The 17,190-nt window shown below is 40.9% G+C and overlaps 1 protein-coding gene across 2 annotated transcripts in view; it reads right to left on the minus strand.

Annotated features, from left to right (window-relative positions):
• Window positions 1-16,918, minus strand: part of ZNF512 (zinc finger protein 512) — a 34,648-nt gene extending 17,730 nt beyond the window's left edge. The window contains exons 1-9 of one of the 2 annotated variants that reach the window (XM_065891737.1): window positions 16,849-16,918; window positions 16,269-16,327; window positions 5,696-5,883; window positions 4,798-4,893; window positions 4,115-4,198; window positions 3,135-3,259; window positions 2,508-2,594; window positions 1,995-2,093; window positions 1,245-1,412 (exon numbers count right to left, since the gene is read on the minus strand). In XM_065891737.1, the coding sequence (XP_065747809.1) occupies window positions 1,245-1,412; window positions 1,995-2,093; window positions 2,508-2,594; window positions 3,135-3,259; window positions 4,115-4,198; window positions 4,798-4,893; window positions 5,696-5,883; window positions 16,269-16,327; window positions 16,849-16,878 (936 nt within the window). In that variant the 5' untranslated portion in view covers window positions 16,879-16,918. Of the gene's footprint in view, window positions 1-1,244; window positions 1,413-1,994; window positions 2,094-2,507; window positions 2,595-3,134; window positions 3,260-4,114; window positions 4,199-4,797; window positions 4,894-5,695; window positions 5,884-16,268; window positions 16,328-16,848 lie in introns of those variants that run through there. The other variant, XM_065891739.1, reaches the window with a different exon arrangement.
• Between the last annotated feature and the right edge of the window lie 272 nt (window positions 16,919-17,190).

The raw sequence follows: 17,190 nt of genomic DNA on the forward strand, positions 1-17,190 counted from the left end.
ACAAAAACTGCAACAATAAAATGAACACAGGATTTCAACAGACACTTCACTAAAGAAGAAACTTCATTAAAGACTGACATTGCCAATAAGCAGATGAAAAGATGGTCAATATCATTAGTCATTAGGGAAATGCAAATTTAAACTGCAGTAAAATACTGCTATATACCTATTAGAATGGATTTTAAAAATGAACATGACAAGGGCAAGTGATGATAAAGACGCAAAGCTCCTGGAATTCTCTTACTTTGCTGGTGAGAATGCAAAATGGCACAGCCACTTAGGAAAACGGTTTGGCAGTTTCTCACAAAGTTAAACATACACTTATCATATGACCTAACAGTCCTATTCCTAAGTATTTACCCAAGAGAAATTAAAACTTATTTTCACACAAAAACCTTTATGTAAATGTTTATAGCAGCTTATTCAAAACTAGAAATGACTCAAATGCTCTTCAACTGGTGAATGGATAAATTGTGAAATATCCATACAGTGGAATCCTAGACAGAAACAAAAAGGAATAAACTAATGATCCATGCAACACATGGATGAATCACAAATGCATTATGCTAAGTGAAGGAAGTCAGACTCAAGAGGGTATATACTGTATGATCCCATTTATATGACATTCCAAAAAAGGCAAAACTATAGGGACAGGAGATAGATCAGTGGTTGCCAGGGGCTGGGGATGGGAAGAACAACTGACTACAAAGGGACACAGAAGAATCTGGGGGGCATGATCAAATTGTTCTATATCTTGATCATGGTGGTAATTACATGACTGTATGTTTTTGTCAAAACTCATAACTGTATACTAAAAAGAGTGAATATTAATTACCATATATAAGTTATATCTTGAAACTTAACGCTAAAAAAGAAAAAACAAGGTGGGGGAGCCTAGAAATGTAATCAGGAAAAGAAAAAGTCAGGACAAAAAAACTGGAATAGAGGGATCGGCTGGATAGAATCCCGCAAAATTTCTCACTTAGGGAGAATGTCTTAAGTTTTAAAAATATACTAATGAGTTTACTTCTGCCCAGACTATACAATGAACTTTGATTTCTTTAACCTAATAATGATCAAACAGCAGACAGGAGAGCACAAAAGAACAAGGAAGAGAGAGAACAAAAACATTCCGATTAAAAGGGACTACAAATGAGGAACCAAGGATGTAGGAAAGATGCCGGGGCAAGCAGTCACCGCAGAACAGATCCCCAAACAGGGTCTGGAAAGCAATCAGTACTCACAGGCCCATGCTCTGACCTCAGATGATACGCAAGTCCAGCTTTCGATCTATATGGCTTTCCACAGTGGTGACATTTCAGGGTCATCTTCTCCAGCTCTGCAGCCCCTTTGCCACATTTTCTGACATGATACAGATATCCCATGATGCTGGTGAAGCTACTAGAGCAACTCTGAACAAAGGAGAGAGGCCTATATTATAATCTTACATATTTTTATATGATTTCTAAATGGCCACATCATACAAACAGACGCTCTGGTATCACTAGACCCTCTCCAGCATTTCCCATTCGCACAACTCTTCCTAGTCCCTGGCCCAACTGCTGTCCTATCTACCACCAAGTATGATATTCAATCAACTTAGTCAGCAATCAGTAAACTAGAACTGTATACCTCGTCTGTGTCACAGCTTCCTCCTTGGTCTATGATCCAACTCCACCCCAATATCAAACAGCCAGCAATATCAAAGTTCCTCACATGAGGTTACTACAATCCTCTTTATCACACTAAAGAAAGGATGACAAAGAAACTCCTTCAAACAAAGGGAAAAGGGAGAACAAATTTCTGGAGATGAGAAAGAAAATAAAGAACTGTTAATGAATTCAGGAGACCCTGAAAAACAGAAGTCGCTCTTATGCTGGAAGATGACACAAAACCAGGTCTGTAAGGGAGAAGCAGGAGACATGGAAGCAAGTAACAGAAAGACATTGACCTGAGGCTCCAGGCAGAAGGAGTTGCTGTCTTTGGGCTCTTACCTCACGCATGCACCTCAGCTTTCCCAGTCTCTTGAGAACTGTTCGGAGACGTTCCCTCTCACTTGGCTCATCTATTTCATCTCCAGCCTTCAAGATGGGCTAGAAAGCAAGAGAAGCAGACAGGCAAATGACTCATGGACAAGACAGATACAGAAAAAAAATTCTAGCATAGGAGAATCAAGGACTGGACTAGTACCTAAGCTGATGTCCATGAAATCTAAGTTATCTGACTCCTGGCTTTCTCCATCTTCTCCTAAACAGTGAAGTGAATGTAAAGGAACTAAGAATTCAAAGCCTCCACCTCCCAGGATATGAACCTTTGGGCTAAACCTAAACACAAATACCTATGTATCCACATTTCATTGTGTGTAACTCTTCTATCTAAAGGGTCTTCTTACTTAACACCCCATGAAGTCCCAGAGCCTTAGCCATCTCCACTGATTTATCTACATTCGTCCAAGTAAAGGCATCCAACTACCACAAAGGCTCATACAGCACAGAACACACTCTTACCAAACTATTATGATTTGCCATGACATGATACTTCATCCCTGCCAGTGAACGGAGTTGTTTCCCACAATGATGACAAGTGAACATTTCCTACAAGGAAAAAACACTGCTCAGGGCCAGGCTGTTCAACAGAGAAACAGAATGTCACAAAGTCCTATTCAACTGCTCTGGTCTGTATCTCCTTTATTTCCCAAATTCTATAATAGTCAATGAATCTCAAAATCCCAAAAGCTCATTGTCATGTCCTCAAGGGCAAAGAGGTAAAGGCTATTCATTTTCAAAATAATGAGAACTACCATTTACTGAGTGCCAGTATTTGCCAAGTAATGGGGTAGGCACTTAGCATGTAATATTTCTTTTTTTATCCTCTCATGGACTACACAAGGTATTAACTATCTCTACTTTATAAATGAGAAAACTGAGGTCCACACATAAAAAGCTAAAGGACACAACTAATAAGTACCTGAATGAAGGTTCAAACCCAAGTCTGTCAGACTCCAGAGTCTATGTTTTCTCTATGACACAATGCTGCCTCTTCTCCACAATAATCAGCATATCCAACACAGTGCCAGAGGTTTAAAGTTTGGGTAAAAAGTCATAACAGTTATGAAATGCCACAAAATATCTAACCTGTTTGCAGTTTTCCATGTGTTTCTTTAAGCCCTCTATGGTCTTTCTCCCCACTGCCTGGCAGGTAGGACAGGAGACACTGCCTTTATCCACAATTTCTAAGTACCACTGCTCCTCTAAACTGCCTACAAAGGAGAGAAAGGAACACTTACAATTTGCAGTATTCTCCAGAAACAAAAAGCACAATCCCAGATTTTAGGAAAAGTATCATAAAGTGGCTTTTCCTCTTCCTGGGGGAAAGACTCTTGCTACATATAACTTCTAGAAATAATTTTTTTCAGACAGTGAAGACTTTCTGAAACTCCTACTCAATTCCCCACGATCAAAACCATCCAACAACCACTCCAAAGCCCAGTGGCTTAAAGAAATGAGCAATAATTTTTTTCCCAGTTTTACTGACATAGAACTGTCAATGGGTCATATTTTTCATAGTAGCATATATGAATGGGATACTGGGGGCTTCCCTGGTGGCGCAGTGGTTGAGAGTCTGCCTGCTGATGCAGGGGACGTGGGTTCTCGCCCCGGTCCGGGAAGATCCCACGTGCCGCGGAGCGGCTGGGCCCGTGAGCCATGGCCACTGGGCCTGCGCGTCCGGAGCCTGTGCTCCGCAACGGGAGAGGCCCAGGTACAGGAAAAAAAGAATGGGATACTGAGATACATAACAGTCAGTTTGCTAAGTGTTTCCTATGTGCCTGAGACTTTGTTAAATGTTTTTATCCCATTTAATTTTCACAACAATTCTGACTGCCTTTATTATTCCTATTTAGAGACAAGGAAACTGAAGTTTGCAGAAATTAAGAGGCAGGTCAAAAAATTAATGAAGAGCCAAAACTTGAACAAACATGACTGACCTCCAAAGCCATGCGCTTAATAAGCGCCTCCCTAAAAAAACGCTTTGGTACATCATTCCTTTACCAACAACAACAAAAAAGACAGAATGAGAGAACTAGATCTCAAAAAGCTTCCAACAGAAAGCATACCTGCTGCATAAGCTGGTGGTTCCTTCCGAATACGACGAGCCTGGGCTTTGGGATTAGGCTGAGTTTTAGGCCGTTGCTTCCTCCCTGACGCAAGACAGAAACTTGAAGCCCAACACATCACCTTTTCTGATCCCTCTCTAGCACCAAAATCTCTTTCCTCTTCTCAACACCCTAGGCCCCACTCCCTCAACCAAATGACTCCCTTAAGTCATGACAGAAGAAAACGGTAAAATAAGGCATGATGGGGGGACTTCCCTGGTGGTCCAGTGGTTAAGACTCCGTGCTCCCAATGCAAGGGGCCCGGGTTCAATCACTGGTCAGGGAACTAAGATCCCACATACCGCAACTAAGTCTACACGCTGCAACTAGAGAGCCCGCACGCTACAACTACTGAGCCTGCGAGCTCTAGAGCCTGTGAGGCTAAACAAGAGAAGCCCATGCGGCACAACTAGAGAGCCCACACGCCACAACTAGAGAAGCCCGTGCGCCGCAACGAAGATCCAGCGTAGCCAAAATTAAAAAAAAAAAAAAAAAAAAGGCAGGATGGAGGCCATTCCTTGCCAAAAAATTCAAAGGGCTCAAAAGTGCTTAAGGGCCAAAATCTAAGGTCCCTCTCCCTTTCACCTTCAGAGAATAAAGCCCAGGCACGAAGTGAAAAAGAATTAGCAAAGTTACTCCCTTACCATAAAGCTTATGCTTCTTCTGAGGAAATTCTCGATAGTCTTCATCTTCTTCCTGCCTGGGTTTCCTTTTTCCTTTGGCTGATACTCCACCTGACCCTGAAATAACATAGGAAAACAAAACAAAATTTCAGTATGGTTTATATGAGAACATCTGCGCCCGCCTTCAAATCATCGATCACAAGACCACCAAAGAGAAAGATTATCAGCAAGCACAGGTCTTAGAGAAGTGTTTGTAACATTTTTAGGGAAGTTGGTATAACTTTTAATTAACTGACTCAACCTCCCCTTTTCCTTTTGTACTGTTCTCCATCCCAAGTGATCAACTGTTCCCTATGAAAAATAAGATCCTTCAGACAGTGTGATTTGTTTGATCCTGATTTGAGGCTAACTGTTCAAGATAAAGGGCTACTAAGAACCCTTCAGACTATAACCACTAAAAAATTCCACTTAGAATAATCCTTACACTAGCGTCTAAACCCTCAACAGAGGATCAAACTAGAACAACGGGAAAGAAGGTTCAATTCGTATGAAGAGGAAAGGCTATACCATATAACCTAGAGGAGTAAGATCAGCAGAATTTCACTCAGTAAAACAGAGGGACAGTTCATGAAGCTAAGAGTATATGACAGCCTAACACCTTAAAAAAAATTTCAGGGGACTTCCCTGGCGGTCCACTGGTTAGGACTTGGCGCTTTCACTGCCATGGCCCAGGTTCAATCCCTGGTTGGGGAACTAAGATCCCACAAGCCGAGTGGCATGGCCAAAAACAATAAAAATTCAACCACTAATAAGGAACACATATGTGGTACTTAATACTTTAAGAGCCATTTACAACAGATACCTCAAATATAACTTTAGAGAGTTCCCTGTCTTTGGAATAAGATACTGATACTGATACCTTCAACATGGGAAGTAGCAGCTGGCTTGATCCTTCTCATCTTCATGCAGCAGGCAGACTTTCGGAAGGAGGCTGGAAAATCACTCACCAGTTCACACGAAGAAGCAGATGATGAGCCGCTTAAGGAGTCATCATGAGGGATAGTGTACTGGAAACTATTATCCTTTATGGAGCATTGGGTCCTGCTACTAACAGGACACAAAGATAAATACCACAAAGGAGGGCCTGGAGTAAAGTTTCTATTACTTATATTACCTCATAAGAAGATAACCAAGTTGGTTACCTGTGCAAAAAACGAATAAGCCTGATAATAAAAACAATTTAGATTGTAATTTTCTAACAATTAAAATAGTTGACCTAGTACAATATACATAATTATTATTATACTTCACTATAATCAGAAAGCATAAGCAGTCCACGTAAATGATCATTCTATAGCCCAAGTAGGCATTCCTTCCTAAATCCATCAATGAAAAGAAAGTAGTAAAATAGGGTGTTCCATGACCCTTCAGAAGATCCCCTGGATCTGTAAGCAGGTGTGTCCAGGCCTCCCTATTCCTCTGGCAGAGGGACAGTAACCACTACACCTTGATGTCAGGGCACCCTGTCTAGCTTAGGCAACTTGATACTTAGATCCCATAGCTAAAGGAAGGGTGCTATCTTGTCTGAGTTAAGCTGGCCAGAAGTCTGGTATACTGCTGGATCCAAACTTCTAAATCTAAGACCAGTCAGTATGTAGTCAACAAACATTACTGAGTAGTGACAAAGTATCTTCTAGATGGCTCAAAGTGTGGTAGAGCAGCAGTTCTCAAAGTGGAGTCCATGGATCTCTGAGACACTCCTCTTCCAGCTAACTTAACTGTGTGAGGCCTGCCTTAGATTTATGGTTTAGAAATGTCACTCTGGATGCCGTATAAAAGATGACCCATGGAGGATGAGTGAAAGAAAGGAGAAGAGTTAGCAGCTTATTGCAATAGTACGGATAAGAGATGATGAAAGCTTGAACTTGAACTAAGGTTTCATAGTAGAGATGATAAACTGACAGATTCAAGACAACACTTTAGAGGTACAGTTGGTAACAATTACACATAGAGGTCTGTGGTAGCAGGTAGTTGGAAGTAACAAAGGTGACCATTCTTAGGAATAAATAAAATTAAAATGTGATAGATGCCTGCTAAGGAATATTATGTAGCTGTTAGAAGCAATAAACCATTTCTACACATCTGGAGATATGAACATAACTAAAAAGCATACTGTTCAATAAAAAAAAAAACAGAACAAGATGTACAGTACAATGTCAATTCAGTAAATTAAAAACAATTACACAAGTAAACGGCACTAGCTATTTTATAAGGACTCATAAATATTTAAGGACAAATATCAAACTTGTTAGTATGGTTGTCTCTGGGAGGAAGGGGATGGATGTGGGGATAGGGAAAACAAAAAATAACAGGGACTTACGAAGTCAGTATGCTACAAAAAGGGAAAAATGATTCTCAGCTCTGTACATGAGGTCCAATATTACAAATTTAATACAGAGATGTCCTGGTTCCGGCACAGTGGCACACACCCACTACGGCCCAGTCCTCTTGCTGATTACAACTAAAAACTCTGGACCTCAAAAAGTAAACAAAAGCAGGTGGATTGTGGAGAACAGTTAAAACTGGGAGAAGTGAGCCACATGGGGTATGTTTCCCAGTTTTTTTTTCCTCTCACATGCAGCTTTGCAACAAGGGTGGCCCCCCACTCACAGACCAGCATGGGCAGCCTAAATTCTCATAGAAACTCCATCTTTCTGGCCTTAGAAACAAGGAAAAGGGGTCTCTATAGACTAGCGAATGTGGGGGAATCATGAAGAAGAGACAGGCAAAGAAGGTGACCTCATATTTCTCTGTACAAATCCACACAAATCACAGCTTAACTTGAGCTATGTATGTGCGGAGGATACACCGAAACCAGCTTAGCAAAGACTTTGAAAGTGAAATAAGATTTAAACAAACTACACAAGTCTCAGCCTAACCCCTGAGCTACTACTGTGAGACAGATCCAAACCAATGTATCAAAATCTTGGAGAACTGAAACAAGATTTGAAAAACCTGAAAAAGTCTCAAACTAACCCCTGAGATCTAAACCATCACAGAAAAGACTCAAAAGAATGGAACCTCAGTTCCACTGAACCAATGCCTTCAGAAAGCAGGACAGAATTTATGGTCTGAACCTAAACAGGTTACCTGCTAAAATAAAAACAGCAACAATCCCTAGAAAATCCTAAAAAGACCCATGGTCTACACAAATAACATTCACAATCGTGAGAATAAATTCCAAAATTATGCAATTCACAAAGAACCAGGAAAATGTGAGCAATTCTCAAAGGACAGATGATAAACAGATGTTGGAAGATGATGCAGATGTTGGAACTATCAAAGCCTTCAAAGCAGCTATTATAATTATGCTCCACGATAGAAAGGAAAACACTGGAAATGAAGGAATTATCAGCAGAAAAATAGAAATCATAAAAAAGAACAAATTAATTTTAAAACTGAAAAGTAACAAATAAAATAAAAACTCACTGGATGGGCTAGTAATAGAATGGAGACAGCAGAGGAAAGAATCTATGAACTTGGAGACACATCAATAGAAATTATCCAATCTGAAGAACAAAGAGGACAAAAGACTGAAAAACAGTCAACAGAGCCCCAACAACCTGTGGTGTCAGTATCAAAAGATCTAACTTAAGCATAGTTGTAATCCCAGAAGAAGAGGAAAGAGAGACTGAGGAAAAATTTTTGAAAAAAATAATGGTGAAAAAAATCCCCCAAATTTAATGAAAAACTTAAATTTACAGATTTAAGGAGCTCAACAAACACTCAATAGAAAAACACACCTAGATATATCTTAGTGAAACTGTTTAAAACTGAACATTTTTTAAATATCCAGAAAGCAGCTAGAAAAAAATGACATATTATTCAAATGATTGTGAATTTCTCAACAGAAACCAAGACAGCACAACAACACCTTTAAAATCCTGAGAGAAAAGATTTATCAATCCAAAATTCCATGTTCAGTGAAAATAGCTTTTAGGAATATTTCTTCAGATGAAGAAAAACTAAGAAAATTTGTTGTCAGCAGACTGCTGTATGAAAAATGCTAAGGGAAATAATTCCAGCTGAAGGAAAAATGACGCCAGAGAGAAATTTGGATTTTTAAGAATGAAGAAAGAGCAAGAGAAATGGCAAACAGCCGGGTAAATATTAAAAACTCTTTAAAGCAAAATTTTAGCATTATCTGGTAAGGTTTTCAATAAATGTAGATGTAATATATATGACAGCTATAATTTAATGGTCAGCAGGTAGGGGGTTAAAGGAATCTATATGGTCTAAGGCTTCTACATTTAAGCAAAGTGGTAGTATTTTAACTCTAAGTAGATGATGAAAGGGTAGGTATATATTGTAATTCCTAGAGCAACCACTACCAAATCTCCCCCTCAAAGGAAAAAAAAAAGGGGGGGGGAGCCAGAGAGAGAGCCAACATCAAATAGATAAATTAAAATGGCACACTAAACATTTAAATAATCCAAAAGAAGGTACAGAGGAAAAAACAGAGTAGAGAGAACAAATAATTAAATGGTAGACCTAAATCCAACCATGCAATAATTAATTAAAATGTTTACGGTCTAAATACTCCAGTTAAAAGTCAGAGATTGAGAGAGTAAATAAAAAAGCAATATCCTAGTATATGCTGCCTACAGAGGCACACTTTATTTAAATATAAAGACATACGTACATTGGAAGTAAAAAGATGAAAAAATTATACCATGCCATCAGCAAACACAAGAAGGCTGGAGTGGCCATTTTAATATCAGATAAAATAGACTTCAAGACAAAGAGTATTACCAGAGATAAAAAGGGACACTTCATAATAATTAAAATGACAAATCATCAGGAAGACATAATTACTCACTGCATGTGTCTAACAATAGAGGCTCAAAGCACACAAAGCAAAACTGATAGAAAAAGAAAAGTAGACAATTCTACAATCTTACCAGAAATTTTAAGTCCTCCTCCTCTTAGGAACTGACAGACTAGACAAAAATTGAGTAAAGACACAGAAGATCTGAGCTACACTATTAGCCACCTTGCTGTAGTTGACATTTATAGAACACTACATCCAACACTATGGGATATACTTTCTTTTTTTGGTATGCGGGCCTCTCACTGTTGTGGCCTCTCCCGTTGCGGAGCACAGGCTCCGAACATGCAGGCTCAGTGGCCATGGCTCACTGGCCCAGCCGCTCCGCGGCATGTGGGATCTTCCCGCACCAGGGCACGAACCAGTGTGCCCTGCATCGGCAGGCGGACTCTCAACCACTGCGCCACCAGGGAAGCCCTGGGATATACTTTCTTTTCAAGAGCACACTGTGCATTCACAAGATAGACCATATACTGGGCTATAAACTTTAAACCTAAAAAGATGAAAATCATACATGTGTTCTCTGACCACATCAGAATTAAGTTAGAAATCAAGAATAGCAAGGTATCTAAAATAAAAAATAAATCTGGCAATTAAAGAATCCAATTCTAAATAATTCATGGGTCAAAAATGAAATCACAAAGGAAATTCAAAAATATTTTAAGTGAATAACAACAAAAGTATACATATCAAAATTTGTGGGATGCAACTAAAGCAGTACTTAGAAGGAAACTTAAAACTGTAAATGCTTATGTTAGAAAAGAAGATCTAAAATCAATAAGTTAAGATTTCATCTTAAGGTACCTTAAAAAGAAGAGCAAAGTAAGCCCAAAGAAATAGAAGGAACAACATAATAAAAAGGAGAAATTCACAAATTAGGAAACAGACTTTACAGAAAATGTGGTTCTTTAAAAAGATCACAAAATTGACAACACTGTAGCTAGACTGATCAAGAAAAAAAGATACCAAAGATACCACAAATAACCAATGTCAGAAATGAAACAGGGGTTATTATTATACATCATACAGACATTAAAATAATGAGAATACTTCGAAAAACTTTATGCCAAAGAAACTGACAAATTAAGATGAACAAATTTCTTAAAAACTACAACTTACCAAACTGACAGAAGAAGAAACTGGAGGCATAAAGATCAGAAGGAAAAAAGTAAAACTGCCCCTACTTGCAGATCTTTTTAACAGATTTTATTCAGTTTGTTTACAAAGATAGGGCTTCCCTGGTGGCGCAGTGGTTGGGAGTCCGCCTGCCGATGCGGGGGACACGGGTTCGTGCCCCGGTCCGGGAGGATCCCACGTGCCGCGGGGCGGCTGGGCCCGTGAGCCATGGCCGCTGAGCCTGGCGCGTCCGGAGCCTGTGCTCCGCAACGGGAGAGGCCACAGCAGTGAGAGGCCCGCGTACCACAAAAAAAAAAAAAAAAAAAGATAATCTCAGAAAATATATGAAATAATCACTAGAATTAAAAATGAATTGAGGGACTTCCCTGGTGGTGCAGTGGTTAAGAGTGCAGGGGACACGGGTTCGATCCCTAGTGCAGGAAGATCCCACATGCCACGGAGCAACTAAACCCGTGCACTACAACTACCGAGCCTGTGCTCTAGAGCCCGCAAGCCACAATACTGAGCTCACGTGCCACAACTACTGAAGCCCACGTGCCCTAGAGCCAGGGCTCCGCAACAAGAGAAGCCACTACAATGAGAAGACCACACACCACAATGAAGAGTAGCCCCCAGTCGCCACAACTAGAGAAAGCCCGAGCGCAGCAACGAAGACCCAACACAGCCAAAAAATTAATTTATTTATTAATTTTTAAAAAATGAATTTAGCAAGTGACAGGATACAAGGCTAAAATACAAAAATCAATTGTGGGACTTCCCTGGTGGCGCAGTGGTCAAGACTCCACGCTCCCAATGCAGGGGGACCGGGTTTGATCCCTGGTCAGGGAACTAGATCCCACATGCATGCTGCAACTAAGAGTTCACATGCCACAACTAAGGAGCCCACCGGATGCAACTAAGGAGCCCATGTGCTGCAACTAATGAGCCTACGAACCGCAATGAAGGACCTAGCCTGCAGCAACTAAGACCCAGCACAACCAAATAAATATTTTTTTGAAAAGTGTATTCTTAGTTACTAGCAACAAGCAACTAGAAGACGAACTTGTAAAAACAATAGCATTTACAATAACAAAAAACACAGGAACCTAGGAACAAATCTAGGAACCTAGAAACAAATCTAACAAAAGCCATCCAAGAATTTTACAATGAAAACTACAACTCACTGGTGAGAGAAATTGAAGAAGACCTAAATAAATGGAGAAATATAACATGCTCATAAATCAGAAAATTCAATATTGTTAAAACGGCAATTCTCCCTAAATCGACCTATAGATTCAATACATACACCAATCAATACTCCAGCATGCTTCTTTTATAGAAATAACAAACTGATTGTAGAATTTATATAAAAAGGCCAAGAAAATATAATAGCTGAAACAATCTTGAAAAAAACAACAAAGTTAGATGACTTACCTTATCTGATTTCAGGACTTACTCTAATGCTACAGTATCAAAACAGTTTAGTATTGGCAAAAAGATAGACATACACATTAATGGAAGAGAATAATGAAAGTCCAGATACAGACCCACACCTATACATGTTCAATTGATTTTTAACAAAGATGCCAAGGCAACTGAACAGGGAAAGGATAGTCTTTTCAACAACTGGATATACAAATGGAAAGAAATTAATATTGACCTTTATAACACACCATACATAAAAATTAACTCTACATGAGCCATAGACCTGAATGTAAAACCTATAAAACTTCTGGAAGAAAGCAAAGGAAAAAATCTTTGCAATTAGGGATGGCAAAGTTTTCTGAAATAGAATACAAATAGCATGAAACATAAAAGGAAAAAATGATTAAATTTTTATTATTTTTACTGATAAATTTAAAACTTTGGCTCTTCAAAAGACACCATTAAGGGCTTCCCTGGTGGCGCAGTGGTTGAGAGTCTGCCTGCCGATGCAGGGGACACGGGTTTGTGCCCCGGTCTGGGAAGATCCCACATGCCGCGGAGCGGCTGGGCCCGTGAGCCATGGCTGCTGAGCCTGTGCGTCCGGAACCTGTGCTCCGCAACGGGAGAGGCCACAACAGTGAGAGGCTCGCGTATCGCAAAAAAAAAAAAAAAAAAAAAAAGACACCATTAAGAAAATGAAATGCAAACCACTGACGAGGAAATATTCAAGACACATATAACAAAAGAACTGTGTTCAGAAAATATTTTTTAAAAATTAAATTATACAATTTAACGGTGAGACAAAACAAATTTTTTTTTTTTGGGTGGCAAAAGACATCAACACACTTGACAAAAAAAGATATATGAATGGCCAATAAGCACATGAACAGATGTTTTACACCACTATTCACCAGGAAAATGCTCATTAAAACCACAATGAAACACAATTATACACCCATTAAATTAGCTAAAATTAGAGACTTACTCTCCTACATTGCTGGTAGGAATGTAAAATACTACCGCCAATTTGGAAGACTGACAATTTCTTAAAAAGTGAAACATACTCCTGACATAGGACCCAATCAATCTAAGATGGTAAATTCCATCTTAATAAATAAATACTGTGTTAAGTATTTATCAAAAGAAACAAAAATATTTTTCCACACAGAGACTTGCCAATGAATGTTCACAACAGTTTTACTGTAATACCTCCACACTGAGAATAACCCAAATGTCCCTCAAGATAGATGGCTAAACAAACTATGTTATACCCATAATCGAATTCTGTTTAGCAACAAAAACTATTCTTCACTCAAAATCATTATTCTGGGCTTCCCTGGTGGCGCAGTGGTTGAGAGTCCGCCTGCTGATGCAGGGGACACGGGTTCGTGCCCCAGTCCGGGAGGATCCCACATGTCGCGGAGCGGCTGGGCCCGTGAGCCATGGCCGCTGAGCCTGCGCGTCCGGAGCCTGTGCTCCGCAACGGGAGAGGCCACAACAGTGAGAGGCCCACGTACCACAAAAAAAAAAAAAAAAAAAAAATCATTATTCTGAGTGAAAGAAATCATGCAAAAAGAGGACACAATGTCTGATTTCATTTATAGAAAATCCTAGAACATGCAAACCACTGTACGTGACAGAAAACAGGTCAGGGGGTGTCTGGGGACAGGAGTGGAGGGAGGAATGAACTGCAAAGGGACGTGAAAAAACTTTTGGGAGAGATAGAAATGTTATCTTGATTGTGGTGACAGTTTCATGGGTACTTACATATGTCAAAGATGAAGATATTGTATACATATATCTATATATTTATACAATATACTTATTGTATAAATATACGCAGTCTATTGTACTTCAATTATACCTCAATGAAGGTATAAAAAAATTTTAGTGGGAACTGGCTGTCCTCTAGGGCTAAAACACCATCCCAAACAATGGGAACTATCTGTACTAGAAAGACTGGATAGTATCAACAGGCCATTAAGAGTCAAGTCCCATCTGACTCCTCTTAGGAAACTGTCCTCAAAGAAATTTCTTTGCTGTCCATGTAGGACTCGGATATACTGACCTCCCTGCTCATGAATAAGCACGAGTATAGTGAAAAAAAATCAACAGTTTTAACATCTTGGGGATTATGTCAACGAGGACAGGGAATCCCTCCCTCCAGCTCTCTTTTATTTTTAAAGGACTCAACAAAAACAATTCTCAAGTATTTTACACTACCTATCAACTCAGGGTATTTGATTATTTGTTAAAAACCAGATTGGGCTTCCCTGGTGGCGCAGTGGTTGAGAGTCCGCCTGCCAATGCAGGGGACACGGGTTCGTGCCCCGGTCTGGGAAGATCCCACATGCCGCGGAGCGGCTGGGCCCGTGAGCCATGGCCGCTGAGCCTGCACGTCCGGAGCCTGTGCTCCGCAACGGGAGAGGCCACAACAGTGAGAGGCCCGCATACCGCAAAAAAAAAAAAAAAAAACCAGATTAATCTCAAACTTCTCTTTCCATAAATATGACAAGAAAAAGCTTTTGGCTCATAAATAACTATCATAATTGTAGTTACTTTAAAATAACCTGTTGTGTGTGGTACTTTTCAGTCTCAGCTTCAGATCACAAAGATGAGAAGTTTAACCTATTTTCAACTCCTTTCTGATCTACCAAGAATTTTTAAGAGCCCCTAGTTCACTCTCTAGGTGCAAATATTTGGATTTCATTAGAAAAGTATTTTACATTCATCTCAGTATCCTTTGCAGCCTTTTTTTATTCTACCCAATCCTTAAATACTGATGTTTTCCACCGTTTCATCCTCTACTCTCTTCTAGTCTCATTTCTCATGGAGGATTCTCAAACTTCACAATGTCCTAGGAGTCCAGTTAAAAATAAGGATTCTGATGCCCTAACCCCAACGATTCTGATTCTGATTAATAGATGAGGGCCCATTAATCTTTACATTTCTGAACAATTACCCACTTGCTATTCCATTAAATCCTTTTACCCATTCACATTCTGTTCTTTCTTCTGAAAAACAAAAAACAAACAAAAAACCAAAACAAAACCCTTTTCCTTTTGGCTGTTATTATTCCTTGACTTTCAAGTCTGTTTAGGAGTGATTTGCTCTGGCAACCCTTCCCTTCCAAATATCACTCCCCTTCCCCAAAGGCTATACTAAATTCCTGTTTAAAAACATTTCATTAGGGGCTTCCCTGGTGGCGCAGTGGTTGAGGGTCCGCCTGCCGATGCGGGGAACACGGGTTCGTGCCCCGATCCGGGAGGATCCCGCTCGCCACGGAGCGGCTGGGCCCGTGAGCCGTGGCCGCTGCGCCTGCGCGTCCGGAGCCTGTGCTCTGCAACAGGAGAAGCCACAGCGGTGGGAGGCCCGCGTACCAAAAAAAAAAAAAAAAAAAAAAATTTCTTTACACTGTATTGTGTGGATCGCCTTGCCTAAATAGGTTAGACTGTTAGTTGTGTATTTTTCATGTCTGTGTATCTAACCTACCACAGAGCTGGCACAAAGCAGATATTTAGTAAATATTGTATGAATGAATTAATCCCTTCCAATGAGTATCTCCTTAACAAGAACATTTTTTTGTATTAACAAATATGGAAAAGCTTAGCACATTCAGTAAACAATATAATAAACCAGTCTTGAAGCCAAGTAGCTTACAGTCACTTTTATCAGTCCTTCCCAAGTTCATCAATGTATTCATGAGTACATACTTGATGTCTAAAGAAATGCAGGGCTACACTGAGTCACACGTTCAATTTTTATTATAATTCGTACTTTTTTTTTTTGCAAGCAAAGTTTTCCTCCTCCACACTAGGATTAGACCTGCACTGTCCAATCAGGTGGCCACTAGTTACAGGTGGCTATTTAAATTAATTAAAATACCATTTAAAATTCAGCTCCTCACTGACGTAAGCCTCATTTCAAGCGCTCAACAGTCATACGTGGCTAGTGGCTACAGTACTGGACAGTGCGGATACACAACATTTTCATCACCACGGGAAGTTCTATTGGACAGCGCTGGCGACACAATTATAAATGGATCGCACAAAACCTCACTTACTTCTTAGCTCCCACGATCCTCGTGCTCCTCTGCTGCTTAAAGGATGTGGGTCCCGGGGTCTAGCAAATTGCAAGCACATGAGTAAATGCTAGGGGCCTCTGAACCTTGACCACAAAAAGACGAATCCCCCTGTGCCAAGAAATGAAGCTCTCCCGGGGCTACTCCCTCAAACGGAAGAAGGCAAGACTTTTTACGAAAAATGTGCCGCCCTATCTTCCTACAGGGTCAAGGCAGGTGACAACGCTACAGCCTTCATCTCCCGCATTCTCAAAGCCCTGTCCTAGAAAGAAGCTCTAAACGGGAGACAGAAAGCTAGGACAACGGATATGGGAGGCGTTGGGGATGTAAAGGGAATAGAGACTAACGGCAATCTGACGAGGAACTGAGTCCAAGAGGGTGGGGATCGGGCAGCAGAAGTGGGGGGAAAAACGAGGGGGCTGGTATATCTGACCTAGAAGGGTGGGGCCTGCGATGGGCTCTGATAAAACCAACTCTGAGCAGGGGACAAAAGCGAGGGACCGCGTGTGGCGGGCTCGACAGCGCTACCCCTAAAGCGTAACGGTCAAACCGAGAAACTCACGGCGGGCACTGCACCGAGTCTGGAAGACATCACTCCCTCTCCACGCCTAACAAATTCACCCAAGGGCTCCGGCCAGCTCAACGCCACTTCCGCTCTCCTCTCCGCTCCCGGATGTGGAGTCGGCGCGCCGCGAGCCCCGTGCCTAACGTCTACTTCCGCCTCTCAGCTTCCGAGGGGGCTGCGGCAGGGCGAGTCACGTGACCAGCAACCCCCCCGCCCCCGACACCCCCGCCCCCCACACACTTCCTCTGAGACCCCGCCCCGAGAGTGCGCTTTGGGAGTCGGGAAATTGGGGCTTGGTGGTTGGAACTGCTGTTTGGCCTCGGAGTCCCTCCGTCTCGT

The sequence above is a fragment of the Phocoena phocoena genome, chromosome 14, assembly GCF_963924675.1.
Source record: "Phocoena phocoena chromosome 14, mPhoPho1.1, whole genome shotgun sequence".
Taxonomy (NCBI): domain Eukaryota; kingdom Metazoa; phylum Chordata; class Mammalia; order Artiodactyla; family Phocoenidae; genus Phocoena; species Phocoena phocoena.